The sequence below is a fragment of the Capsicum annuum genome, chromosome 4, assembly GCF_002878395.1.
Source record: "Capsicum annuum cultivar UCD-10X-F1 chromosome 4, UCD10Xv1.1, whole genome shotgun sequence".
In the NCBI taxonomy this organism is placed as follows: Eukaryota; Viridiplantae; Streptophyta; class Magnoliopsida; order Solanales; family Solanaceae; genus Capsicum; species Capsicum annuum.
The window spans coordinates 135,953,646-135,981,051 of NC_061114.1; the positions used below are offsets into that span (position 1 = coordinate 135,953,646).

The following is a 27,406-nucleotide window of genomic DNA, read 5'->3' on the forward strand; positions in this document are numbered from 1 at the left end:
TATGGGCAATACAAGCTATGCCCTATGGGAAAGAGTTGGCACTATCTTGGTCTGTGTTGATTTGATATATGCTCAATAACTCTTGTCCTAGGGGCAAGACTTAGCCCATAAAGAAATAAGTTGCGCCCTATAGGTAAGAGTTGACACTATCTTGGTCTATAATGATTTGACAAATGCTCCATAACTCTTGCTCTAGAGGCAAGACTTAACTCCCAATGGACATATATAATATCATTTAAATAAAGAGAGTGACAAAGAATCCTTCGCCGATAAAATATAAAAAGTGAAGTTGCACTAGTTTTTTTTGTACACATAGTATAATCTCATAGTTGGTAGTTTGTGCATCTATTTTTCTTTTAGTATACTGATAGACATTCATGTAAAAAGTATGTAAATGATAAATGAAATTTACTAAAACTTACATCAATTATGATGTTAATTAAGCGGGGAGAAAAAAGCCCCGAAGAATTAGAAGGAACATCCACTGGGAGAAACTCTCTTCCTTCATCAGTAGCAACACATGGCTACACAAGAAAAACCATAGAATAATTTTTGAATTTTAAACATACATATATACTAACAAGTAAAAGAACACACTTTACATTTACAAATAATTGAATTATCAAAAAAATTCAAATTTAAATTTTGAAATGCAAGTGATTTAAGTGTAAAACTTAAGAGTTTTTGTTATACTTTTTTCATGGGAAGGCAATATATAGAGAAACTATTGTTTTTTTCAAAAAATATTGAATTAACAACTGCTTATTTGTGGACATGTATTCTAGTAGGTCCAGAATATGGTAGCTTAAATTGATAGCAACTATTATTAGAAAGATACAATGTCAGTTATGCTAAGACAAGGTGAAGTTACCCTTTGTGCGATCAGCAAGTAACTCTACGTTGAATTGAATGGGTAGATAAAATAGGACAAATTAAAAATATGATATGTATATTTTGAACAAGTCTGCTAGTTGCTGAGTATATTTTAAGCAACTATTTTGAACATGATATGCACTTTAAATATACTTGATGAAATACTTATATACGGCCAAACATTATATGATTGAGATTTCACAAAATCATCTAAGAGACAAGACATAAATGTTGCCTCAGAGGCAAGACTTTGGTCTAAGAAAGTCAAAAAAAATAAAACACACTCCCGTGGACAAGTGTTGTCAATCTCTCATTGTGTACTAAATTGCAAAATACTCTATAACTCGTGCCTAAGAGGCAAAATATAGCACAACATACAACATCGTACATCTTAATTTATAAAAATCATCTATGTCTCGTGCCTTAGAGGCAAGACTTGGTCAAAAAAGTAAAAAATAAAATTGCAGTAAGAGCGACAAACCATTTTTGTAGTATTCTATGTAGGTAAGGAATTCTCTCATTCTCAAATCCAACAAACCCTAAGTCTTGTTCAAGTAAGATCTACCAAACAATACAATACCATAAAGTACAATAAAATATCTAGAAGATGAAGAACTTACTGAAAGCTTATCCATATTATTTTGTATATCGCGAGAATTGAAGATCTTTTGGAAGAGAGAGCTGGGAAGAAGAGAAAACAAGAGTTGATGGAGAGAAGAGAGTCGTGATAGAGAGAAAACGACAGTCGATGAAGAGAAAAGGGACGTGATTCAGGGGCAAAAAGGTACCTTTAATATTCCAGTAAAGGAGCGAAGGTTATTTAAGTAAAGGTTTTTTATTTGGGGACAAAAATACAAAGTGACCTATTATGAGGGTCATCCCCATGTAATTTCCACAAGGATTTGGGTATAATTATAATTGGCCCAATTAATTCATCCCCAATTAGGTTAGGAACTACAAGTCAAATTAAGGTTCATTTGAAGTGGGCCCACAGCTCATGCTTCAAAAGAGAGTATATCTGGACATGTGCTTACAATACAATTAGAAGAGGATTAAGTAGGTGTTTGACGATAAAAATTAAATAATTTTTGAGTTAGAATTGAAGTCGCAGTTAAAGTTAGAGTTGGAGTTGTATTTGACCATGAATATAAATTGGATTTATTTTTCAATTTATGTGAGAGAAATGAGATGGAAAAAAAAAGTGAAAATAAGTTTTCACTTTTCCTAATACAATTTCAAATTGTATTTGAAATTCTTATGGCCAAACACTAATATTTTCACCAGGTGAAGTAATTTTCCAAAAAAAAAAAATTCTCATAATCAAACGCCAAGAATTCAGAAAGAATGGATTTACTATTTTACGGATTATCCCGTAATTTAATATTTTATGGTCCTATTAACATTCATTTTAAATATAATTTCTACCAACATGTAGGGGCGGCTCGATAAGTTTTGAGGCCTAATGTCAAATGCTAACGGAGGCCTTATTCAAAATAAGTAATTGACAACTTGATATTAATTCTTTTTTTTTATATTTCAATATAATTATCTTAAGGCTTGAAGTCGGAGAAAATGCAATAAGAAACATGGAATGCACGAAATAAATTCTTTGTTACAAAATAATTATTTTTCTACTTTTAAATAAGCAATATTTTTTTAAAATAAATATTAACCTATAAATCTATTATAGGTAAACATTGTTTTATATTTTTCTCATAAAAAGTCTTGGGTTCGAGTCTTAGAATGAAAAAAAGAAATTCTTTTGGAAAGTGCTTTCATTTTAAGCCCCGTTTGGCCATGAAAACATAATTTTTCGGAGTTGAAAATAAAGTTGAAATTGAAGTTGGAGTTGGAGTTGGAGTTTTGTTTGACCATGAATATAAGTTGAAGTTGTTTTTAAAATTTTGTGAGAGAAGTAGGAGTGGAAAAAGTGAAAATAAGTTTTTCTTGTTTTCACTTTTCCAAAATACAATTCCAAATTGTATTTGTAATTTTCATGGCCAAACACAGTGACTTTTATATTTTTCACTAAAGTAAAATAATTTTTCGAAAAAAGTGAAAAAAAACTCATGGCCAAAAAACTACTTAATGATTGTTAAGTGTGAAAGTTCAAATTAATTGAACCACAATATAAATATCAAACATCGAATAAGAAATTAAAAAAATGGGGCCCCAAATATTTTGAGGCCTAAAGCCTTTGCTTTAGTGGCTTCCCTCAATGGCCGACCTTGCCAACATTAAATCATTATCTGATACCTTAAATCATTATCTTTATTTTTTTTTTAGCAGATTTAATTGACTATTTAAATCTTTCTATATTTCAAAAACATCATCAATGGATTCGATATTAAGCGAATATTGTAAGAAGGTAAATTAGTTAAAATTTCAAGTCACACAATAATTTTAACTAGGTTAAAAATTGGATTCATTGAAGGAGAGTTTGTCATGATGGTAAAGTTATTTTTATGTGATCATAAGTCACAGATTCAAGTCATAAAAATATTTACAAATACTTGTATTATAATAAACTAGTTACATCACATCTTTTCAAGTGTGATTTTTGGGATTCTTCATATCCTGTGAATGCGAGATGCTTTATACATAGAGTATTATTTTTGTCCATTTATCTAAAATGTATTGAAAAAGAAAAAAAAAATAGATTTATGGTAGTAATAGAGAATATTATATTTTGAAAAGGCCAAATACATCAACAGGCTCCTCAACTTGACACGATCTTTCACTTTGACACCTAAAGTGGGTGTTGTTCATTTTAAGCACCCAAACCAGCTACAAAGTATGTCATTTTGACACCTTTTTGCATCAGCTCTAGCGCGTGAATTGTACTCGCTTTTGACATGGATTAAATGACCAATTAATTTGTGCCTACTCATTTTAAATTGTCACATCATTATATGCATCTACAATTATTAAAAAAATATATATTATAAGTTGTCCAATGAATTAATGACACGTGGCTTTTGACCAAATAATTAAAAAAGTACCTTGACTTCGTCTTTCTCACCCAACCATTCTTCAAGCTTAACCTCCACAATGAAGGTTGAATTTTTCCAAGAGAAGATTCATTTTCCCAGAGTACCGGCATGACCGATGAAACATACATCACTAGTTGATGCACTTGTGGTGTTTCTTAGAGAATCATCGAGTAGATAATCAATTGCAGCATCAATTGATAGACCCACAACTTTTATAGCATTTGTAATATTAGATAACTCAAATCCAATTCCAACCAATTCAGCAACAACTTGGTCTGGGTTCATTTACATTCACTCTAATAATTGCTTCAACAACAATGCAGCTAAGACAACACATACACAAAAAAAATCAGATATTCTAGATTGAACTAAAATCAAGCAAATTGTAAACTTCTAAACTTAGGGGAAAAAAAGAACTCATATACAGCTACATTGACGTTTAGGAACTTAAAAACACAATATTCCCCCATTCAATTTTACTCGTCACATTTTGCTTCACGAGAGTCAATCTAACTAATTTTCGGAGCTAAATTGAATCAGGTTAATTCAATATTTTAAATTTTCAACAACTATATGAAAATTAAAACTGAACGGATGGAGTACTAATTTTCAATGATGTAATTGCTTAAAATAACATAGATAATCTAATTATTCTCTAAATTCAACCAAGAATTTAATAAACAAGAGATTTTCAAACTAGATCTTCAAGCTTAACCTCCATTTTTTCAATCCACATTAATAGCTTCCCGGATTTCAGATATATGACTAAAAAAATATGGAGCAGAAAGAGGCATGTGTTCGATTAGAAAATTAATCAATAAAAGAAAACATGATTACCATTAGCTCAAAATGCTCAACATTTTTTCCCCTTTATTTACATGCAACTTGCAAAATAAATTTAGAAGCACCAACTAAATCAACTCAATCACTTGAATAAATAATTTATTGATTAATTAGTTAGATCAAAATGACGTAAAGAAAATATCCATTAATGAAGGTTGAATATTTAGACAATTTTTTTTTTCACTTTTTAAATTATATTATTAGAAGTGATATGGAAAAAACATTCAAATAAATAATTCTGTAAGAAATAAGGGGAGTTTTGGAGTACCATTAAAGAAGTTTTGGCTTGAAAAAATGATGAAAGATGGTAGGATGAAAAAATAAGGAAGAGGTGATAAAATTAAATGAAAAATGGATTAAAATGATGTTGTTACATGTCCAAAATTAAATATTATACATTCACTTTGCTGAATCAATAAAAGATGGTAAAATGACACAGTTTATGATTACTTTAAATGCTTAAAGTGAACAACTTAAGATATTAAAATGAAGAATCGCGGCGAGTTGAAAATCGATATGTATGGCCTTTTGAATAAGTTGATCCACTTGTTTTGGTGTTTGCCGCTTTCTCTTTCTTCCCCTAAGGACAACACAGAAACCCCTTGTTATTCCCGCTCTCTCTCCGTGTATATCTCGTCTCTATCTTCACAGTTATCTGTCTAATATAAGCAAAGGTTTTATTAGGGTTTAGTTTTTAGTGAGGTTTATCACTCTCAAGCAGAAGGTGACTGTGAAATGCGGCAAAGGGATGCAGAAACTGCTAAGCAGAAGCCCACAGTTACCACCTCCGCTCCTATCCCTTAACCCTCTTTCTTTCCCTTTTTCTCACCCCGTAGTGTTTTACAAAAACAACCCACTTCCTTCAACTATGACTTCTGCCGCACTCCACCGCCTTCACCATACCCCTCTCGGTAAACCCTTTTCGGGTTTCCGGAATATGGCTGCTGATTCCTCTGTTAGGGCAGTTGTTCCTCGTGTTAATGATTGCCGTATTTGTAGATGCTCTCTTGATACTGCGCCCACCGTGAGGGCTTGGGTTATTATGAAGCAGAGTTGTGGTAGTAGGACTAGTGCTGCCTGGTTCGGCACCGTTGCTTCCGCTTCTGGTTCAGAAAAGGGTGTTCCGGTGACTTCTGCTGAGGAGGGGGAGAAGGATTTGGATAATGAGGAGAATGTGAGTAGCTCAGTGGAGAAGCCAGTGTTGGCGGCTAGGTTGCATAGGAGACAGAGGGGTGGTGGTGGTGGGGAAGGAGCGGTTCTGGCTAGTCCAGATTTGCTAACAATACCGGGTGTTGGGCCAAGGAATTTGAGGAAGTTGGTACAGAAGGGTTTTATGGGTGTTGATCAGCTCAAACAACTCTACAGAGATAAGGTATAATCATAAACAATTCCAGAAGCCAACTATCTAATGATGCCTGCCTTGTGCTTAAGTTTTTTGGTTCTGTAAAGTATATGATAGTCTCTTCCTCTGAAATCATTAAATTGAAATCACTATCAGTAAACTCTTATCTTTCACCTTGTAATTGTTATTATATGCCACTTTATTTATACCGAATCAAACATGGATAACTGATTTCCTTCCAAACATATTTACTAGAAAATATTTTCCTCCATACCTAAGGAACCCTCTAACTTTAGAGGGTCTACAAATAGTAGTATTGGAATGATTAGGCCTTGAATAAGGTGCATTGATTACAAAGATTAATACAACCAAGCCAGTGTAGCTGAATGATAATGATGGTATACTGAAGTAAGATTCCATACTTGGTTATCTATATTGTGGTAGTATCGTGGTAAAAAGTGTTAAGAGGATGAGGATGATTTGGGTTTGACTATCCCCAACCCCCAACACACACAAAAAAAATAAATAAATTAAGGAAGCGAAGGAAAATGCATCGACATCTCTGTTTGCAGTATTGTGATAGAAGTGTTAAGAGGATGACTGTGAACTTGAGTTATGGCTTTTTGTTCGTGACTATTAAGTTTTATGCATGGCATAGACAACTCCATTTTTTGAGATATTAGGATTTGCTGGGACTGCATGTTCTTTTGTGAATCCAATTAATTGTTTAACTTGACCAATTTTGATAGCCAACATGTTATCTCTGTTTTGCAGTTTTTATTGTGATGAACAGAGTGAAGTACATAGTTTAAAAGAATATGTTTAGGGGAATGTCAAGGAAATTGTGCAACATGTTTGACCTGTAAATTTGATGTATTTTGTTATAGTAAAGGCATCATTTTGGCTTCTTTGCAGTTTTTTGGAAAATCTAATGAGAAGATGGTTGAGTTCCTACAAAGCTCAGTTGGAATCATTCACAGAAACCATGCTGAAAGTATCACCACATTTATCAGAAAGAGTGTGGATGAAGAGTTGAAGGAGCAGAACTCAGATTCCGATGTGAAGTCGGCACATAAGAAACGACTTACTTTCTGTGTTGAGGGAAATATTAGTGTTGGAAAAACAACCTTTCTGCAGAGAATAGCTAATGAGACACTTGAATTGCAAGATCTTGTTGAAATAGTTCCCGAACCTATTGCCAAGTGGCAGGATATTGGGCCAGATCACTTTAACATATTAGATGCATTCTATGCGGAACCGCAAAGATATGCTTACACATTTCAAAACTATGTTTTTGTAACGAGAGTTATGCAGGAGAGAGAATCATCTGGTGGTATCAGGCCCCTCAGGTTGATGGAGAGAAGTGTGTTCAGTGACAGGATGGTAAGTTGCTCACTTTTTCCAAGATTGTAAAGATACTCATTGATTGCATCTTTTTTCTTGATCTTTGACTGTGTAGAAATCCATTAACTCCTAAGACAATGCATGTTTATGGCATTACATTTCTGCAATGCTCCATGGAATTGTGATATATATGCTGATTAACCTTCAAAGACAGTGCAGAGTACACTGAAATATTCCATCCCATCTGGAAACAAAGAATACATTTCAGAGGACGACAATCAAACCAGCCAAGTCCATGTTCATTTGAACATCAACTCATTAGGCTTAAAAAGCTGAGTTTTACTTGTTTAGAAGCTGCTTTAAAGTACTATTAAGTCATCCGTATTTTTAAAAAACAATCTATACTGTACTTAAAATTTTAAAAGATATTGAAACAATCAAAGTCAAAAAGATTGTGTTGATTCCCAAACGTAATGTTGTCAAATAAAATGGGAGAACCTGGTTTATGTGCTATGCATCAAAGCAATCCACTTGTGCTATGCCTCTCTACCTTGTAGGGGTAAGTTCTGCATACACACTACCCTCCCCAAACCCCACTGGGTATGTTGTTGTTGCTTCAAAACAATCCACTGAGAGTTTGATTTTTGTACCATAGACAACCTACTATACCTAGCTGACCTGGACTAGTTTGAGATTGAGTTGTTGTTGTATGGAATGTAGTATACCTGGTTATTAATACCATGACAAGACTACTATATGATGCATAATGTTTTTCATAAGGTCTTTGTGAGAGCTGTTCATGAAGCAAACTGGATGAATGAGATGGAGATCAGCATTTATGACTCATGGTTTGACCCGGTTGTTTCAACTTTGCCTGGACTGGTTCCCGATGGTTTTATTTATCTTAGAGCGAGCCCTGATACATGTCACAAGAGAATGATGTTGCGTAAGAGAACAGAGGAAGGTGGAGTTTCCTTGGAATATCTGCAAGGTTTGCATGAGAAGCATGAAAGCTGGCTTTTCCCATTTGAAAGTGGAAATCATGGGGTATTGTCTGTTAGTGAGCTACCCCTGAACTTTGACAAATCTGTACCCCCAGAAATAAGGGATCGTGTTTTTTATCTGGAGGGCAATCACATGCACCCAAGTATTCAAAAGGTACTTTCCATGAATGTAACTTCAGTGTGTGGACTTCTTTTTCCTGATTAAGCAGTTCCTGGATATTTGTTATACATACAACATTGTGTCCAACTATCTATTATGATGCAGGTTCCTGCATTGGTTCTTGACTGTGAGCCTAACATTGACTTTAACAGAGACATTGAAGCAAAGAGGCAGTATGTCAACTTTTCCTTATTTTCTATTACTGTGTATCTAATTATGCTTTCACTTAAATAGCCTACCCACTAGAGGATATCATCTTCTTGTTATGAATCTTTAAAAACAAGGAGATATTTCTGAAGTATGGATGATGGTTACTAAGTTGCTCGGACTCTCCAAAGATGTTGCCGTACCCGTGTCGGATCCTTCAAAAATACACTATTTTCGGAGGATCTGACACGCATCCCGTCTGACATTTTGAAGAGACCGAGTGACATAGGATGGTTATATCAATACATTGACAGCTCCAGTAATTTATAGGGTTACTGCTAACAGGCAACTTGACCTGGACTAAAAATTGGCATGAGAGGTTTGAGGAAGCGAGGATTGCAGATCTGACAGTGCAAGAGACCTGTTTTTTCTTTCCCTTAGAAGTAGGCTTAAGGGATTTTTTCCTTTTTGGGTGGGATGGGGGTTACAAAACCTTGATAGATTAAATTCGTGATACATATTTACACTCACAATAGGATCTTGCATCTTTTTAACACTTGATCACTAAGAACAGGATGAAAGAAAAAGTATCTTCCATTCTCTAATACTTTCCCCAAAAGTAGGATCTCTATCCTTAAAATGAGTTCCCCTTCATAATATTTTGGGATCCAACACTCTACATCTAACATCATACAGGTAATCGTTACTTTCCATGTCTTTAATTCATGATGTGCCGGAGTGGATTATAGACAGCTATATTTCTTTTATATGAAGTGCTGCACTGAAGCACTAATAATAGTGGAATGTAGGGTCACCTTTTGATGCTCATGAAATCCTTTCAATAGCTTACTTTAACTTATCTTTAGTAAATTCTGTTTTAGGATTGTCCCATCATTTGTGCGTTGTTTCTGTGCAATTGTTTACCCCTCCTTGTCTTTCTTTAGCCTGGTATTTGAACTACATGGTTGTTATGTCTTATTTGATTGTCTTCCTAATGTGAAGGTATGCTCGCCAAGTTGCTGATTTCTTCGAATTCGTAAAGAAGAAGAAAGAAGTCTTGCCAGGAGCTGCAGAAGAACCACCTAAGGTCAATCAAGCATCAGTTATGCTGCCTCAAAATGGTTTGTGGGTACCTGATGGAAAGTTCTCGGAGTCTGCATTGGATTTCAGACGAAATATGTCGTTCATGTCTCACTAAGTGCATGTTGCTTATTCTTGCCATATCCAGTAGTTTTAGGAAGCAATGTGCTTATTTTCTCCTTGTAAAAATGTGTTTCGGCTACTCAAAGCTTTTAACCTGCAGCGGTGTAGGAGTAGGTTGTATGTGGATGTTGCTAGACGATGTTGATTAGTAAAAGTTTTGTTTTCATTTCAAGGTAGTGGTGCTCCTTTTCCCTTGCAGGTTTGAGATTTTTCATAGTCAGGCTAGCAATCCAAGAGCAAAAATTGAGTTTGGCCAAGAAGTGTTTAGAAAAATATATTACTCTCGATGATATTGAATAAACAGATGACTAGCAAGTTTCAACAGACGCCACAGCTGATTGGAAAAACAAATTGATATATTCATCTGTTGCAACAGATTGTCTATATGTTGTAAGTTATTGACAGGTGGAATATATTTTGCAATAGATTACTAATCTGTCTTTTTCAGAAATACAACAAAAAGATAAAATGTTGTATTTAGATTTATTTTTTTTAATTTACATATTAATAAAGTCACTAGTTTTATTTAAGTAACACTAATGCACACAACACATAAATACCGGATAGTTTGTGTCAGATGTGGAGTTTGTTGCGTCAGATATGGAGTTTGATGCAACAGATATGGGGTCTGTTGGAATACATAGCAGCCTTGTTGGTGGTTTAATTTGTTCCATCAGTTGCTCCGTCTGATGCAACATCAACAACAACATAAACTACAAACAACAAATAAAAAACATCAACAACAAAGAAAACAACATTTGTTCCAACAACATCATCAACAACAAAAAAACATACATTTTATGTTCCAACACCATCAACAACAAGGGATGGACCCATATGGAGTCTTCCGAGTGCGCGAGCATAGACTGAACTCGTATCGAACTTTATATATGTATGTGGAAATAAAGAAAAAAACTTATATAATCTAATCAGTGAGCACCCATAGTAAGAGTTGTTTGGTTAGCCTACTGCTATTTATTTCTTTTGGTCTTGAGTTCAATTCCCACTCAGCACATATTTTTTTAATTTTGGTAACCAAGTCTTCTCTTATTATTCACTTTAAACTTTTTTATTTTTTTCTCCCTTACTCCTTGTGTTGATTGTTTGGACTCCACTATTTTTAAGCTAAGAAACACCCACCGTCTAAACCACACCACACCACAAGTTTCAACAATGTCATCCCCACCAACAACACCGCACCTCAAATTCAAACAATGTCAACCCCACCAACAACATCAATAACAGCATCAACAATAAAGAAACAAACAAAATACATAAAAAAAATGATACTGCCAACAAGGCTTTTAAACTTCTCCCAACAGATGACTTTTTTTCGTATCTTATAATAAAAATTCTCGGTATGTGTATTCAACAATTAAAAGTTCCTTCAAATTTTTTAAATAAATATGATATGGGAAAATGGTAATTAAATAAACAAAAAGATGTAAATAAAGTTGCAAGAAGAAGACGAGAATGAAAGAGCAATAGTGAATCATATCATACCTTAATGTCAAAAGGGGGTCAAAACAGCAATTTCAGTCTCTAAGATATGGATATCGATAGGTTTAGATTCGAACAAAATTTTTTTAAAAAGAGAAGAGAGAAAAAAAGGTTATGATAACCCTAAAGAGGATAGAAAGAAAAAAGATGAAAGATTTAGGGCTGAAGGAGAGGAGGGGAGAGATGGGATAATTCTAATTTCTAGATGTACTACCTTTAATATTAAATGACTAAACAAAGTGTATTTATTCAAATTTATATTTTCAAAGCATAATTAATAAGGCTAATTTGGTAGTAAAATAAACCCCTAATTAATATTTTCTTAATGGGAGTGCCAAGTCAATGTGTAACGGAAGAAGTATTAGGGGTTTCAATATTCATTAATTAATATTCACTAATAATTTGAGGGGCACGAAGAAGAAAATGGGTGACATTAAAAAGACAGGACAAGACTAATCAATGAGATTTTTGAGTTATCCAAGAAATATTTTTTACCGCCTTTAGTAGTACTACAACTTATCTACTCGGACGGTAGCTTGCTTTAAAACTAAAAGAAAACAAAAAGATTTTCAAACAGATATGTCGTATATTGCAACAGATTTAGATATCTATTTGAGAAATCCCAACAGCTCAGTCATCTGTGATAACAGATAGAAATGTCATTTGGTAATTAAATCAGAAACGTCATCTCTTACAACAGATATCAATATCTGTTTGAAAATTTCCAACACCTCAGTCATCCATCATAACAAATGCAAATGTATATTTGATAATTAAATAAGAAATGTTATCTATTGCAATAGATATTGTTATCTGTTTGAAATTCTCCAACAGCTCAGTTGTTTGTTGCAACAGATTTCATTGCAATTGATTTAGGATGAACTAGGGATGAAAGAATGAGCTCCTCATTAACTTAATGTTAAGATTAATAATAGTACCTACATCGATCTAGGTGGAATAAGGGATGAATGAATGAGCTCACAGAGTCAGCTACAAATCCAATTGAGTCGTTCCATTTGCATGGTGTTAGTATTGTGTTCATCCCGACTCGAGTCATCGATCGATCACTCTGAGTTGAAATGTGTTCTCATTAACTTAATGTTAAGATTAATAATATTACCTACATTGATCTAGGTAGAATTAGGGATGGATGAATGAGCACAAAGGGTCAACTACAACTTCAATTGAGTTTTTTGGCAATTGCATGATAAGACGGTACTGTATCCCTCTCGACAAGAGTCATCGATCGATCACTCTGAGATAAAGCAATTTTTACTACCTCGTATGTTCAACTAATACCTTAATTGAATAATCTGGGACTAGGGGTGAGTCCTCATAGGATCAACTACAACTTCATTTGAGTCTTTTGGCAAATACATGATGAGACGGGATTGCGTTCCTCCCGACAAGAGTCGTCGATCGATCACTCTGAGCCGAACCGATTCTTACTACCTCATATGTTCAACTAATACCTTAATTGATTAATATAGGACTAGGGGTGAGTTCTCATAATGTCAACTACAATATATGACAGTGCCTATTTGATAATTTACAACAGATGGGTAATCTATCGCAATAGATGACTTAATCTGTTTGACGTTTACAACAGATTTGTGATCTGTCATAAAAATGACTTAATCTGTTTGATAGTTTACAACAGTTGGATAATATGTTGCAACAGATTACATAATCTGTTTGATTTGATCCGACAGAAAAGACATCTGTTGCAACAGGTTGAACATTTGTTTATATATAATTCAATTGAGTTCATATGTTAGACTAATACCTAAATTGAATGTGAGTTCTCATAGGGTCAACTACAACTTCAATTTAGTCTTTTGGCAATTGCATGATGAGACGGTATGCGTTCCTCCCGACTAGAGTCAATGATCGATCACTCTGAGCCGAATCGATTCTTACTACCTCATATGTTAGACTAATACCTTAATTGATTAATATAGGACTAGGATACTAATACCTTAATTGAATAGTCTGGGACTAGGGGTGAGTTCTCATAGGGTCAACTACAACTTTAATTGAGTCTTTTGGCAATTGCATAATGAGAAGGTACTTCGTTCCTCCCGAAAGAGTCGTCGATCGATCACTCTGAGCCTAACCGATTCTTACTACCTCATATGTTAGACTAATACCTTAATTGATTAATCTAGGACTAGGGTACTAATACCTTAATTGAATAGTCTGGGACTAGGGGTAAGTTCTCATAGGGTCAACTACAACTTTAATTGAATCTTTTGATAATTGCATAATGAGATGGTACTGCGTTCCTCCCGACAGAGTCGTCGATTGATCACTCTGAGCCGAATCAATTCTTACTACCTCATATGTTAGACTAATACCTTAATTGATTAATTTAGGACTAGGGTACTAATACCTTAATTGAATAGTATGGGACTAGGGGTGAGTTCTCATAGGGTCAACTACAACTTTAATTGAGTCTTCTGTTAATTGCATAATGAGACGGTACGGAGTTCCTCCCGACAGGGTCGTCAATCGATCACTCTGAGCTGAACCGATTCTTACTACCTCATATGTTAGACTAATACCTTAATTGATTAATCTAGGACTAGGGTACTAATACCTTAATTGAATAATCTAGGACTAGGGGTGAGTTCTCATAGGGTAAACTATCGATTAATCTAGGACTAGGGATGAGTTCTCATAGGGTCAGCCACAATAGATGGCAACACCTATTTGATAATTTACAACATATGGGTAATCTATTGTGAAATATAACAATCCATTTGATAATTTACAACAGATGAGTAATCTGTAGAAATAGATGACTTAATCTGTTAGATAATTTACATCAGATTCATAATCTGTTGTTACCTAATCTGATTAATAATTTACAACAGATGAGAAATCTGACGCAACCTGTTGAAAATTTGTTTTTTTATAATTTCAATTGAGTTCATATGTTAGACTAATGGTACCTAAATTGATTAATCTAGGACCATGGGTGAGTTTTCTCAAGGTCATCTCCTAAAGTACTCGATCAACTACAACTTCAATTGTTTTTATACAATTTCAATTGAATTATCCTTTCGGCAATTTCATAATGAGAGGTTTAAAAATTACGTATATATTTTATGATTTTAAAAGTAATTAAGATCATTTCGGACCAAATTAACATTTTCAAAACTACTTGTCATTTTTTTTAAAAAATACAAATCAACCCATACAAACGTTTCATCATTTCAAATCTCGAGGTCTAGCTCTTTCTCTCTCATTCTCACTCAACAATACAGTACAGACAACAACTACTCAATAAATTTGTTCAACCTTCCACAACAGATCATTTTTCTTCTCATTTCCGACCACAAAGGTGTTATTTTTGACTTCATTCTTGCTTGTATCAATCGTTTTCTTTGTCTTCGTAGAAAACAGAGTTTGAGAAGAGCGCTATATTTTTTTTTCTACAAAATAAGGGCTTTTAAGTTAATGATGAAAAATAAAACTTTTAGTTGTATTATCTTTGAGAATGAGTTTACAATTTTAAGTTTTGATGGTAAAATCGTAGAAAGAACTTGATAAATCCCTAGTTTTCGTCGCAGTGTTTCGTTGACTGTCGTAGTATAGTTGGATGGTGTTGGTGGTGGTGGTGGTGATGGTGGTGTTTATGGTCTTCGTGGTGGCACCAGTGGCGGCATTGGTTGGTGGTGTTTATGGTGGTGTTGGTATTCATGGTATTTGTTTGTTTGTTGGCATTGGTTGGTGGTGGATATTGGTGTGTTGGTATCCGTGGTGTTTGTAATATATTTTTTAAAATCTATGCATACATCAACTGTAATGTAATTTTTGTTTTTCTTTATCTGTAGGTAAAACATGTCTCCCAAAAGAAAAGAAAGTGAAAGTGGTTCAACGTCTAACCACTCAAAAAAAAAGGCTATAGTACAGAGGGATTTGGAGGAGCTTCCTGAACAATCTCGGTTAGGGAAAAGTAAAACTGAGGAGAGATGTGAAAATAACGTTGAGGGAGATGGACAAGGGTCCGTAGATGGTGATGAAGAAAATAAAAGTGAGAAAGAGGAGGAATTGGAGAGTTAAAAAGAGAAAGAGGATGATCATCAACATGATGATAATGGATCACGGACGGGGTGTGAGTTAATATCGACATCCCAGCATGATCCTATCAAAACTTTTAGTATTGACGGGTTTCAAGTTGCGATGCCGATAAATGACCTAGAAGGAGAACAACTAACTGGTCAAATTGTACTTAAATATCAGAAGGGGAATTTTTTTGAACATTTTATGAAAATTATGAAGAACGAAAACATAGGCAAACTTTTTAAGAAGAGCTGCTTTGGATGATTTCTTGAGCTGCCTGAGGAACCCTCTACTGGTATCCATTTTCCTATGACGATGATATATGGTCTTCTCAAGCGCAGGATCAAGTACGCGGGGATGATAAAGATTCGGAGAAAGGGGGCAAAAAGAAGATGGATGAAATCTAGATAACCTACTGTGGCATGCCTGTTTGTTTTGGCTTGCAAAAGTTTTCCATAGTGACGGGCCTGAGATGCCATCGTCCAAAAGGACCACCACCCCACAAAAGATCCAAGGAAAGAAAATGCAAGGGAAAAATAGATGTGTTGTTTAACATTGCTCGACGTGGCTACAAAGCATCGGATTTGTTGACAGATGTCGAGGATAAAACCATACTAGAGCAGTACAGGGAGAAATTGTGCTTAGTTTAGTTTGGTTTGCCCATTCGATTATATTGGTAAGAGACGTCAACAAGGTCATAGAAGATGATTTGTTGGCGCGTGCTGAGGATTTTGATAAATTCAACAACTATCCCTAGGGATATGACAGCTTCTACTTGACTGTTCAATATTTACTGATAAAGCTATCCTCAGGGAGGACCACATTATACGGCTTTCCTTGGGCTTTCATGGTAAAATTAATTACTAATTTTACTCATCCATTAATTTATATTGAATATAGTTATTATGATTTTTTTTGTTTGCTTCCTATTTACATTTTTAGGCTTGGGTATTTGAAGTCATTCCTCCCCTCCGAAATTAGTTAACGGATTACCCGGGTGAGGTTTCTCATCCAAGGATGTTTAGGTGGTTGGCTGCAAAGGGCAACATCAATATTAAGGAGGCTGATCTCTTTAACCCTCCGAATGATGCAGTACGTCTTTTTCAAGTAAAATAATTCTACTCAAAGATAAGAAAGATATTGAACAGATGTTATATCTGGTGCAACAGATGTTATATCTGATGCACCAGATGGGACATCTATTGCGACGGGGTATATCTTGCATCAGATTACCTATCTGTTGCTTTGGTTCTCTGAACCTGACTCCTAAAAGATTAACCATCTACTACAAATTATGCAATAGATATTTAATCTAATAACATATCGTTCATCTGTTGCAACGTACAAATCATCTATTGCATAACAGATTACCCGTCTTGTGCAGCTGTTGCAACAGATGATTGATATTTTGCATCAAATTATCCATGTGTTGCTTTGTTTCTCTGAACCAGACTCAAACGAATTTTAACTATATACTGCAAACTATGCAACAGATGGGTCTTTTTTTTTAAATGTAGCCCAACTGTGAAAATTATTATATTATATGATTTAAAGGCATCTGTCTTTTTTTTTCTTTTTTATATGTTGTGCATCCATAGATCGTGCCTACTGATGAGGAGTCGGCGATGACTTCTTCTATTACTCTAGGTCATGTTGATACTATTGCAGATCCAACGGTGGAGTTAATAAATAAGGAATTGACTAGAGCAACAGCCATAAGAAGAGCAGTTAGGCAAGGTCAGCCTAATGTTGAGGCTCTTCCTGACCCGGGTGCTTCTTCTGGTAGAGTTGTTGGTGTTGGTGGCAAGCATGCTGATGATGCTACCACTCGTGATGATGAGTATGTTGATGCTTAAGAAAGAATAAATATATTTGAAAATACCCCTTTTTGCCCTTACACAGGTCCCTCTCACCCCTTTTCACCCTCATGTTCTCGTTACAAATGCGATGAGTGCAAGGACAGACAGGATAAACTCTTTAAAAAAGTAGAGGCTATCTCTAAAGCTATCAAGGAATTCAAATACAAGAGGTGTGTCATACCATACAAGAAGGTGAGGGAGCCACACACTCCTACAGCGTTGGTTAGGAGAAAGAAAAGAGCAATTAGAGACGTACTCTCCACTCGGAAATCAAAAGAAATTGCAATTCCTCCCTCTCCAAAAGCTATTAAAGTTTAGAGGCCAGTCAAGAATGTGGACATATGCGTGGAACTTGGCACCGAAGAGAAGAGGGATATACGACAGGCCAAGAATACCAAGCCAGATGCACCAGACTACCCCAGGCCTCCTTTTCCCCCCGAAGACTTCCAGACTATGACTGATATGCGTATTCCGTACAAGGACACGACAAGTTTATTTTTCCTAACCTAGCCCTTCTAATATACCCCATGAAGAAGAATCTATGCAACAGATTTCACATCTGTTGCAACAGTTGGGTATACTGGTGCAACTGGTTGTGGTTCTATTGCAACTTATTATCCACCTGCTGCATAAGTTGCGTTGCATCTTTACAAGTACTAACCTATTTAAAAATTGACTTCTTATCTCGCAGCATGTTGACATAATTCTCTGCCTCATGAGGAAAAGGCAATTAACGTACCAGAAAGCTTATGGCGCTGCCTATAGGGTAATAGACCTTGACTTCTGCAAGAAGCTCAAGGATAGGTATGATCAACTCAATAGAGAAGCGCCAACCCTTGGCGTGGGACTTGATTTCCTAGTTCCTACGTTGGTCTTGGATGAAGAAGAAATGTTAAGATATGTTAGAGGGGACAGGCTAAATCCACACGGTAAGATCTAGACCGAGGACAAAAGGATTCTTACAGTCATTAGCGTGAACATCATGCATTATCAGGCTGTTGAGATACTACTCGAGGAGGGAAAGATCAATGTTTATTACTCCAACATACCTCTCATCGATGATTTTGATCTTTTTCTCCTCATAAAGCCAATGATGAGGCTGTTGCCCATTTTATTGAGGAAGAGTAAACTGATGAATCATTCACTAAAAAAAGTGTTGATGAAGAAATCATGGGATATTAAAGGTCGAAATAGGGGAATGATCCTTCCAAAAGATGATGCCGCTAAAGCGAGCGGCTCGCACGCTCTTGCACACATAGAATGTTTGCTGAACGGCACAGAAATGGCTGAGCCAATGAATTTTCTGTGTGACAATGCTGTGGCAAACCTGCAAAAGTTCTGGGCTTATGGGGTACTAACTGGACGCTTGAAGCCTGTGTATATACAAGAGCCTGTGAAATAGAAATTTTTAATTTAAAGTCACCCTTCACTTTATTACATGTACATGTAGTGGCAATAATTTTTTTCTGATGAAAGTTAAGTTTTTTATAATGCAATAGATTAGATTGTCAATCTGTTATAAAATATCTTTAATCCATTCTGGCAGATAGTTTATCTGTTGTAATAGGTTGGTCATCTGTTGCATTACGCCGATGTTATTTCTATGAATAATCTAATAATCTTAGTCTAATCTGTTGTAACAGTGGGAAGACCTGTTTGATAATTTTCAACAGATGACCTAAATTTTACAATATATGCCTAAATCTTTTTGATATTTTCCATCAGTTATGCTTGAATAAACAAATCAGTAGCAAATACACATACCACCATGAAAATTTCAGCAATTAGGCTTTAATATCCACGCACCCAATAACACCAAACCAGTAGCAATAACGGCAACAATGTAGTATCTTCTTGGTCGATTTTGTTTCTCTTAAGAAGCCTTGACTATGTTCAACAAACCCTAGATTACACGATTTGCTTATGAAGGGTGTCGTTCTTCATACCAATCAAAGTAATCGTATCCACCTAATTTCTACAAAAAAGAGAACGCAATTACAAGTCAATAATTAATCAACTAATTAAATAAAAGAATATTATCTTTGAATCTTACAAGTAAAAAACCTACGACCCGGATTTTGTTGAGTCCAAGAAGTCTTTAACAGAGCTTCATGACCGCACTTACAATATCGAAAATATTTAACACAAAAATGTGGAAGGTGCGCTCGATATTGTTAAGGTCAGTTGGAAAAAATGAAAGTAATAATTTGAAGAATTTGGATAGATAAAAGAATATGATGATGAAGAAGAAGATTTGAGAATTTAGGGTTAAATTTTAGGAGGAAGATGAATATATAAGACAATGAGGGAAAAAATAATCGTTGGGGGCCAAGTGACGGTAAGTCAACAAAATGTGTCAAACTGACACTGACACATTTGATGTCTATTTTATTTTATGTGTTTAAAATTAACATGTCTACTTGATGCGTATGTTATTTTAGGTGTTTGAACTGAACACAATCGATGGGTTGCGCCTTTTTTATTTCAATTCAATTCACTTTAACCTTTTTACACGTAGTGACAATTTTTTATGTCCAATAAAAGTTGAATTTTTATAATGCAACAGATTCTCTGTCTGTTGTAACATTTATCCTACCTGTTCTGAAATATAATTTATCTGTTGCAATAGGTTGGTCATCTGTTGCATTATCTCAATATTTTTATCTAAAGTCCATCTGTTGCAACAGTGGGAAGACTTGTTTGATAAATTTCAATAAATAATCTACCTGTTACAATATATGTATAAATTTGTTTGATTATTCCAATAGATGTGTCGTCTGTTGCAACAGATAAAGTCCATCTGTTGCAACATATGTCTAAATCTGTTCTTTTTCCCCAATAGATATGTCATCTGTTGCATTATGTCAATATTTTTATCAAAAGTTCATCTGTTGCAAAAGTGGGAAGACCTATTTGATAAATTCTAATAGATAACCTACCTGTTGTAATATATGTCTAAATTTGTTCGATTTTTCCAATAGATGTGTCGTCTGTTGTAACAGATACATTATCTTTTGCAATATTTGAATCTAGTATTCCTTTTCAATTAATAAGTTTAAATCTAAGGAATAAATAAAATTCATAGACAAAATAAAATAAATTAAAGCCTTCATAAATTAGCTAAAATAAGTCAACGAATAAATGAAACGTAAAAAATTATTATGGGTACAGATCTCAACAAATACATCAACAACAATTTAAGTATACTGCCAAAGATTGCTTTGACAGGCTCAAGCTATAAAGATCTACTCAGTATGGACAAGTTGTTCTTCATCCGGTGCTATGGAATTTGACTTTGCTCGTCTTGGATCTTTATTGTCGCTTGCGTACGGTTTCTGCACTTTTTGTTCTCCGTATTTTCATAAAAAGAGTAGCATATTGTCAATGTTGTTTAGCATTAGCTTCTTCTACATCCACCTGGAAAGCCATAATTGGTCAATGCTAATTACGGAGTTACAACAAAATGGAAAAGGATAACTCATCTCTTCTAGCAAATCAAACAGGTCTTCCTCCCATTTTAAATTATTCCAAACATATTATATTTATGTTACAACAATGAATCAACTGTTAGGAATAATTTCTATAAGAGAAAGACCCTGTGTGATAATTTCCAACAGATGAACCATCCGTTGCAACATATGAATTATCTATTGCAGCAGATAGGTCATCTGTTGGTACAAATAAAAGCAGTACAAAGAGCTATTTGATTTGTTGCACCAGATAAAGTATCTGGTGCAACAGGTTAGTCAACTGTTGCGACAGATGTATATATCTATTTGATAATTTTCAGCAGATATGTCATCTGTTGAAATAGATATGTGTCTGTTAGTTTTGTCAGTCGGAAGACATATAATATGTTCACCTTCTTCAGCTCGTGATGCTCTCTTTTGGACATTGTACGTTGCTCAGTGCAACACACAGACAGAGAAGTTGCAATTTCGCTTTTTTGGATGCCTGATAATGCCCTGGAAATCACTCTCCTTCTCCTCTTAGCCCTAATCTCTAATGGAGCAGATGAAAATAAAATCCTCTTTGATGGAATGAGACCCCTCTTAGATGTCAATTCCTTTACAGAAGCAATTAATGCATTAATATCATTAATCACTACGTCATGTTTTGTCCTGCAGTCTTGACATTTGCATGCAGAACATTCGCTGGGAGAGGCAAAATCTATATAACCAGTATGATCATACTCATAATGGTTTGCTTTAAATACTATAAAAAGAGCGTCATTAGCACCAACAGCAGCACCACTACCACCACCAACAGCTCCATCAACAACAACAAGCCCACCCTCTAAAATTATTTTTCTTGTAATGGTTGTTGCTACAAACAATTCCAGTTTTATTCTGTCGATGACCTTAGGGTCCGATAAAGTTTGCACAGACGGTAAGCAAGAAAAAATAGAATCTTCAACTCTCGATTAGTCGGAACTAGCGACGGATGCACATTCTAACATAAATCATTACATATATTAGAATGATGATTAGATCATTAAAAAAATATTAATTAAAAAAAATTAATTATAATTATACTTACTGCATCCTTCGTGGGGTTGAAGAGATCAAGAAATTTTGCATTTTTATTAGTTTTGGCCGACAACCATCTCAAGATTCTTGGATAGAAAACTCCTTCCTAGTAGGTCACTTGTTGTCTCAAATAAGGAATGACTTCAAACACCCAAGCCTATAAAATAACGCCAATAAATCAAAATAATTATTGAGCAAAAAAAATGAATGATATCATAATAGAAGAAAGAAACATTTACCATGAAAGCCCATGGGAAGCCATATAAGTTGACTGTCTTTGGCACTAGTGGAGTCAACAAATATTTGATAGTCATTTTGAAGCTTTCATACCCCCATAGATAGCTGTTAAACGCCTCAAGATCCTCGGAGAGCTTTATTAAACCGAGGCTTATGTTGTTGTTAACATCTCTCGCCCAAAGAATATTATGTACAAACCAAACCAAGCACAATGACTGCTTGTGCTTCTTTGAAAGTCCTTTACCTTTCAATACTTCTATCAAATTTTTATTTTTGAAGCTTAGACCAACAATGGACACCAGTTCATCACGATCACACGACTTGCCTTTGCCTTTTTTGGGTATGCGGGGTGCTTTTTTTTGGGTTAGAATAAGTATAACTTGAGAAAGAGAGGATAACATTTTAGTCCAGTAACTATGACAAACTCCTTCCAACCAAAACAAACACGCATGCCATAGTAATTTATCCACACCTCATCCATCTTATCTTTGTTTTCATACATAAACCTACGCTTGAGAAGTTCATATACCATTTTCATTTAGAAACAAGCATTGTTGTCCTCCGGCAAATCAAGATATTTTCCAAAGCAACTGTCCCTGAAATAAGCATCCAATTTTTGTTCTCAAAGTATTTTTCTGAAGGCGTCGAAAGATTTTTCCATGGATGACTTAACCACGAAATCACCCATTAAATCTGCGGCACCATCGCACTGCATTCTACAGGATAATGATCAATGTTGAAGGCTTTGACCAGCTCTTTGGTGGAAGGGCTATTAGCATCTGCATCATCTCTTTTGAAATATTCCTCCTCCCCGTGTTCATCATATTCTGCTCTAGATTGAGATAATGTTGTAAAGCAAGCTCATAGAGTGGTGGATGTAGCCTATTTGCTTCACTTGTTCCTTTACTTGGACTTGATTCCGTTTCTGTTCTTCTGGGAATCATATTATCTAAAATTAACAGGAACATAAAATAATATATTATTGTTGATTAATGCATCATTAAAAAAGCATAACAGTAAATCAAACAAGCAAAACAGTAAAATAACAGTTGCAACAGATCACCGATCTATTGCACCAGGTAGTATATCTGTTGCAGCATATAACCAAACCGTTGCAGCGAATGAGTAATCTGTTGCAATAATACAAAATATATCACTCATCTTTTAAGATAGATGAATGGTCTATTCAACAGATCACACAATTATTGTGACATCATCTGTTGCAACATATGAGTGATTTGTTGGAACAATTAAATAATTCTTAGCAACAATTGAGTAATCTATTGCGACAATGCAAAACATATCACTTATCTGTTGAGAAAGATGAATGTTCTATGCAACAAGTCACACATCTGTTGCAACACATGAGTGATCTGTTGGAACAGTTATCAATGGTCAATATTTCTTCCAACATAGGGTCGTCTATCACGGCAGATGAATGATCAGTTGGAAAAATCAAGTCTTGGACTTTTCCTATAGAAAGAGTTGGTAGGATTTTATCCAACAAAAGGTTCATTTGTTGCATCAGATTATTAATCCGATGGTTCTTCCATTGCACCAGATAGTTAATTAGTTGTATCAGATTTTTTATCCGATGTTTAATATGTTGCAACATATGGTAAAGTTGTTGCATTAGATTATTAATCTGTTGAATCAGAATTATAATCTAATGATTTCTCTGGTGCATCAGATGGTTGATCTGTTGCATCATATGGTTAATATGTTGCACCAGATGGGTAATCTGTTAGAGGAAATAGTAGCACGATTTTGTTAAATAGAAAACAATAATTTCATCATTTTTACCAAGAACAAGAATAGAACAAATCAAATCAAATTGTCCTTTTGTTTTTATAAACACAAACAATAAGAATCAAACTTCAAAAAAATGCAACAAATAATAAAATATCATAATTCACTTCGAAAAGAGAAGAGAAAAAATACCAGAAATTAGGGTTTTATTCAGACCGCATTTCAAATTAGTGCAACAAATATTAAAATTATTAACCAATACTATAAGAGAAGTTGGCTCAAGTTCCTAGTTTTCTTCAAAACTAAAAAGGCCATAAATTTTTACCTGTGAAGGAAGAAAAGGATCGATGAAGAATTCGAAGCTGTTGTGGCCGAAGAGCAAGGATGTCACATCGATTGAAGTCAAAAAAGAACTCGAAGCCCAACTATTTATAGTCGGATGTTGAAGTCTCCGAGGATTGAAATGAGAAATTTGCAAAACAATTGGTTGGGAGAGAGTTGAGAGAAGCTATCGAGAGAGGGATGAGAGACAGGTTGATTGAATTGAAGAGGGGAACTCGAAGCCTAACTATTTATCATCAGAGGTAGAAGTCGTCGGGGGTTGAAGAGAGAAATTTTCCAGAACTGTTGGTTGTGAGAGAGTTGAGAGAAGCTGTCGAGAGAGAGGAGAGAGTGGTCGATTTGGATTAAAGAGGGTATGGGTTGGGTTGATTTGCATTTTTGAAAAGATTAGAAAGTTTTGAAAATTTTAATCAAGTCCACAATTAATTTGATCTAGTTTTCTAATAATGTTTGACCCTATCTGTTGGTCAATGTCACAAATCCTTCATTCAAGACTTAAAAAACACCTTTCCTTCAATTTTCTCATGTTTCACCTGTGCATGGTTCTATACGTAGAAATGTAAATATTGATTTGAAATTAAAGCATTGTATAAAATCATGTTTCCTAATTATTACTAGCATTTTGAAAATACATAGCTCGAATTATTATGAATAAATATAGACTGTTCAACTTTGCGATCTTTTGATAGTTATATTTTAACTAGATAATGAAGGGTCTTACGGGCTCAATATTATAATTTTAAATATATTTATAGCTATTTAATTATTTTTTCAAAAAAAATTATTATTAATATTTTTTTATAAACACTAATAAGAAATGTAAGTAGAAATTACACTATATAACGTCTTGTTTTTATAGGGTAGAAATTACAATAATAAATATAAGTAGAAATTACAATAAGAAATGTAAGTAGAAACTTATTTTATAAAATCAAATAATAGTCTATAACTTATTTAAGTTTTCATAATTAATATTAAAATATCATATATTCTAATGCTTATTTTAACATCAGATTAAATACATTCTTTTAGATTAAATAACTTATTATAATATAATTTTTCTACTTTATTCGGAAATTATACAAGAGAATAGATTAAAATTATATATCTTTTTATTAATATTATTTTATTGAATCATATGAATCAATAAAGAATAATAATTCATACATAAATTGATTTTAAATATATTTCAATTCATTTTATGGGTGTTTTAACAAATGAAAATAAGGACCTACTATATGAACGTTTTAATTAATCATAATGTTAAAGTATTGTCTTTATATCTTGTGTTATATACATAAAAAAAAAGATCAATTTAATATAATAAGTAATAAATTTCTTTTTAAGTAATTTGTTACCTGATGAGGAAATTTATTACCTCAAATAAAGAGAATTAAAAGAATTAACAAAAGTTAACATGATATATATTGTAGTAATTTAATATGAGATAGTTAATATACATTTTAAATAAGTTGTTTAAAATATTTTTAACAAGTTCTTGGTAAATAATTATGTTTTCATAAATTATATGTAGTGCAAATCTTTGTAATGATATGTATCATGTGAAGTTTTAGAATTATGAAAGAATCGCTTATTGTGTTTGATAGATAAACACCTATTCAGTATTTATAAGTATTTTTTATTATCTTACTAACATGTAGTAATAATTACTAAAATGTGGTTAATTTTTATTTATTTTTTAAATCTTTTATGAAACATATGTGAGTTATAAACTATGTCTCCCTTTATTCAAGTTATAACATTTTGATTAGACATTGAATTTAAGATATATGAAAAATCTTCGCAATGTTTTAAATTAACTTTAAATAAATAAATCTTAAATAGAAGAATATACATTTGCGGACTTTTCGACAAATAAATAAAATTCAACATAATTAAAATAGTGATAATGTTATAAAATACTAATCAAATAAAAAATATCAATTTTTTTAGAATTGATTAAAAAGAAAATGATATTATTTGAATTGAGAAATAGGTTGTATTAAAATAGACATTAATAATGCGTTTAATTTTTTTTTACTACATATAAAATAGACTTATAGTTGAGGTATGTGAGATCTATGTGAAAGATTACATCATTAGTGATAGTACACTGAAAAGATTCTATCGAAATGACCATTATATCTATTTTTTTCATTTAAAATAGAGCTATAGTGGGGTCAACATAAAAAATTGTACGCAAATATTTAAAAATTATGCAAAAAAGTTCTACCCTTGGTTATATTTATAAGTATTACCTTAAACATAAATTAACTATCAACAATTTTTGACAAAAATAATAAAAAATAATAACGAATGTTACACTCAAAAGTAATTTGTTTATTTCGTAAATTTAGGTAAGATGAGAGAAACCTCGTCTGAACACTACGATTGAAAATATATTTAAATATGACAAACTTCAAATGTACTTTCTCTTTAAATTTAATATTATTCTTCGCATTTGAATCAAGTATATATTATTTAAATTTACATTTAATAAAAAAACTTTTCACATAAATTCTCATATATATGAATAAAACTCACTATTTAAATACTTTTTAAGGTTTAACATATTATATTTTGAAATAATTGTAGATATCGTGAAAAAATTTAACTTAAAATTATTTTTGATTGATGTAACTGTGGATATATGAATGCCTAGTAGATGCTTGTTACTCTCTCAATTTAAAAAATAAAGACTTATTTTTTCGTTTTAATTTGTTTTTAAGAAAATAATTATTTTTTCTTTTGACAATGCTTTGATTTCAAATTTTCACGGGTTATGTTTAGAACTATAAGATAAAGGGTTTTTTGATATATTCGACATAACTTCAATTTATGACCACAAAATGTAAAAGATTTCTTTATTTTATTATACTCCTTGTTAAGTTAAAACAGATCATTCTTTTTGAAACGAAGGGGGTAATATATATTTTTTCTTTATTATTCTACTAAATAATTTACTATAGCTAAATGTGCAAATAAAAAATTTAATTCTACTTTTCTGTGGACATTTCATTTGAATAAAATAAAAGTAAAATTTTACAATTTATAAAAGGGAATAGGTATTATGCATTAGAACAAACAAAAAATATTTATAGAAAGTTGTGAAGAAAATTGTAGGGTCCACATGAAATATATACAACTTTGAGATAAATTTAACCTTTACAAGAAGAGGTTTGATTTTTTTTATCATTAAAAGTTAATTTATAA

The 27,406-nt window shown here is 33.4% G+C and overlaps 1 protein-coding gene across 1 annotated transcript; it reads left to right on the top strand.

Annotated features, from left to right (window-relative positions):
- Positions 1-5,162: 5,162 nt before the first annotated feature.
- LOC107867971 lies at positions 5,163-10,081 on the top strand. Its single transcript, XM_016714491.2, has 5 exons — positions 5,163-6,081; positions 6,967-7,434; positions 8,176-8,553; positions 8,665-8,732; positions 9,709-10,081. Exons 1-5 carry the CDS (start codon positions 5,458-5,460, stop codon positions 9,902-9,904), a joined length of 1,734 nt encoding a protein of 577 aa, XP_016569977.2. The 5' UTR covers positions 5,163-5,457; the 3' UTR covers positions 9,905-10,081.
- The last annotated feature ends 17,325 nt before the right edge of the window (positions 10,082-27,406 follow it).

Excerpts from the sequence above, each read along its gene's own strand:
- LOC107867971 (XM_016714491.2), top strand. The coding sequence starts at position 5,458 with ATGCAGAAACTGCTAAGCAGAAGCCCACAGTTACCACCTCCGCTCCTA. Across the intron at positions 7,435-8,175 it reads GTGTGTTCAGTGACAGGATG|GTCTTTGTGAGAGCTGTTCA; the intron begins GTAAGTTGCTCA and ends GTTTTTCATAAG. Across the intron at positions 8,733-9,708 it reads GACATTGAAGCAAAGAGGCA|GTATGCTCGCCAAGTTGCTG; the intron begins GTATGTCAACTT and ends CCTAATGTGAAG.